Here is a 2,549-nt window from a genome sequence, read left to right on the forward strand (position 1 = left end):
GATGGATTCCTGCCGGGCAATGACATCCTTGCATATGGGCCTCGTGCCCAACCTCTCCTAGGGGCAGAGGGCCATAGAAAGTCTGGATAAACAAAACTAGGAGAGGAAGGCTTCCAGGAGGAACATACAAGGTGGAGAAAATAGACCCGAGAGGAGCCTGCGTATAAATCTCAGTGCCCAGTTTGGAGCCCTATCAACCCAAACACGTTTATTTCTCATAATGAATTCGTGCAAGAGATGGGGTGGCTATGCTGGCGTTTAAAAGCTGTAGATCCAGGGTGGTGGCCCTCTGTGCAGAGTCAGATCTTGATATCCCAGCAGAGCCGCCTACTCCCGGGGCTCAGGTGGACATCATGTTTGGTCCGGGGCAGCGACTCTCCTCTGCTCAGCTCCGTATCCTCCGTGAACGCGCTCTGGAGCGCCTGTCTGAGCAGTTTCCGGCCCTGCTGTTGCCTCTGGCTTCCAATGAAGAAGTAAATGAGGGGGTTGACCCCGCTGTTCAGGGCGGAGAGGAGGTGGAAGACAGGCAGCAGGAGGTGGGAAGGGAGGAAGGACGGTGAGAGCCTGTGGACCAGTAAGCCCACACGGAGAGGCAGACCGAGCACCAGGAAGGCCAGCACGGTGAGAAGGATGACCCTGGAGAGCTTGGCGGGCGGTCTCTGCCAGGAGCAGCACTGTACCCGGATGAGCAGAGTCAGGCTGGACACACAGAGCACCAGAAATGTGAGGACGACCATCCCGTAATAGACCAGGTGTATCACGTCACACGAGAAGTCCGCAGAGTGGTCACACAAAAGAGCCAAGATCCCTGGACACAATGACAGTCCCCAAATCAGAGCGCACACGATGGCCGAGAGCTGCGCCGGGCGGTGGCATTTGTACCAGATGGGGAAGAGCACGGACAGACAGCGCTCGGTGCTGACGGCCATCAGCAGACTCAGCCCCACCAGGTAAGAAGAGAAGGTGGCCGCTTTTAGGAGCACATAGAGCACACCCATGAAGCTCTTTAACAGAACCAAGAGGAACCTGACGCTTTTGCAGAGGAGGAAGGTGAAGTCTGCACCTGCCAAGTGGAGGATGTAGACAGAGAAGGGGTTCCTCCTGATGCGGAACCCAAGCAGCCAGATGACCACCCCGTTCCCCACCAGCCCACAGAGGCTCACTAACACAGTCACAAGGAAGACGGTGTTTTTGTAACTGAAAAAGACCTGGTCACTGTCCACGCTTGTGTCGTTCATTGTTGCGTTTGCTGCCGTCGGTAACTCAGACCCGTTATTCGGGTCTGATGGCCAGGGCTGCGGTCTGGGAGAGAAGCCCAGGGGGTCATTTCTGGGCTCATGAGCCATCTGCTGGGCCCTGCTGTAGGGGTCACCCCTGTGAGGATGGAGATGTGGGAAGGGCCTGGACCCTGAGGTTGGGGATGATCCCGTTCACTCCTCCAGACTCCGGCTCCAGACCCTCCCCAGAGACAGGGAGCAAGCACACAGCGTGTGAGCCGCGGAAGTGTCCCTCAGAGCTCTGCTCTCAGCAGCCGCGATGCTGGCACACGCACACGACCACCGTCCTTGAGGCCAGGTCCAGTCTCTCCCTGGAGGCTCCTGAAGAAACACTAGACTCGCACGTCCCCAGAGCCCAGGAGAGAGAGGGCCAGAGATCCGGCCTCTAACTGGCTGGAGGGACCTCGCTGGGGCAACTGGTCTCACCTTGAATTTTAAATCTTCAACTCATCTCTTTTCATCATCGACTTCTTTTCTTGAATAAATTCTGTAACTTTGTGAATCAATAGAAATCATCAGAAAAGAGAAGAATGTTCAAATAAAAATGAATATTAATAAAACTGTATGAACAGAACACATCAGTAATATACAACAATGTATTTGTCCCTTTGCTTTCAGTTGTTATCACGCACAAAATACACAACGGTACTGTTGGCTCATAGTCAATGGTGTTTTCCAACATACACACCCACCCACCCACCCACACACACACACACACACACACACACAGAATGATGACTATTGAATGCAGGAAAAAATGCTGTAAGCGTGTCATAGAAAAGTGTGCGGTGTCACTGTTTTACTTATACTTTAGAATTAGTATAAAGGCAGGAACCATTTCTTTATGACCCCGTTTATTACCATTTATTTGTTACATCCTCTTCATTCCATTGAACCGATGATACGTTGTTATTTAAGAATTCCACATGTAATTGACATGTAATTTGATTTCCCGTTTTACCAAATGAAAACCTCTTGCAGATGGCCTCGTGCTTAGAGACGGTTTTGTGTTGACTGGCGTCCCTACGGGGTGGCCGTGTGTGAGCATCTGGGCTTCTGCTCATCCTCTGTTGCTGACAATCGCAGCCCCACGTTTGAGGCCGTGTTCCCAGCACTCGGCTCAGACTGGGCTTGCGTGAGGCCAGCACTGGGTGCTCTGGCATCTGCACAGAAAACCGTCTGAGCACCGCTGTGGAGCCCAGCCTGCCCAGCTCCTGTCTGTGCACCTGGCGTCCCCTCTAGGGGGTGACAGCTTAGGGGATGTACTTGGCC

The 2,549-nt window shown here is 53.2% G+C and overlaps 1 protein-coding gene across 1 annotated transcript; it reads right to left on the reverse strand.

The window, feature by feature from the left end:
• Positions 1-299: 299 nt before the first annotated feature.
• LOC101390367 (mas-related G protein-coupled receptor member X4-like) lies at positions 300-1,238 on the reverse strand. Its single transcript, XM_004441120.2, has one exon. It carries the CDS (start codon positions 1,236-1,238, stop codon positions 300-302), a length of 939 nt encoding a protein of 312 aa, XP_004441177.2.
• Between the last annotated feature and the right edge of the window lie 1,311 nt (positions 1,239-2,549).

The sequence above is a fragment of the Ceratotherium simum genome, chromosome 34 (assembly GCF_057802395.1).
Source record: "Ceratotherium simum simum isolate JZ-2026a chromosome 34, ASM5780239v1, whole genome shotgun sequence".
Lineage (NCBI taxonomy): Eukaryota > Metazoa > Chordata > Mammalia > Perissodactyla > Rhinocerotidae > Ceratotherium > Ceratotherium simum.

Excerpts from the sequence above, each read along its gene's own strand:
- LOC101390367 (XM_004441120.2), bottom strand. The coding sequence starts at position 1,238 with ATGAACGACACAAGCGTGGACAGTGACCAGGTCTTTTTCAGTTACAAA.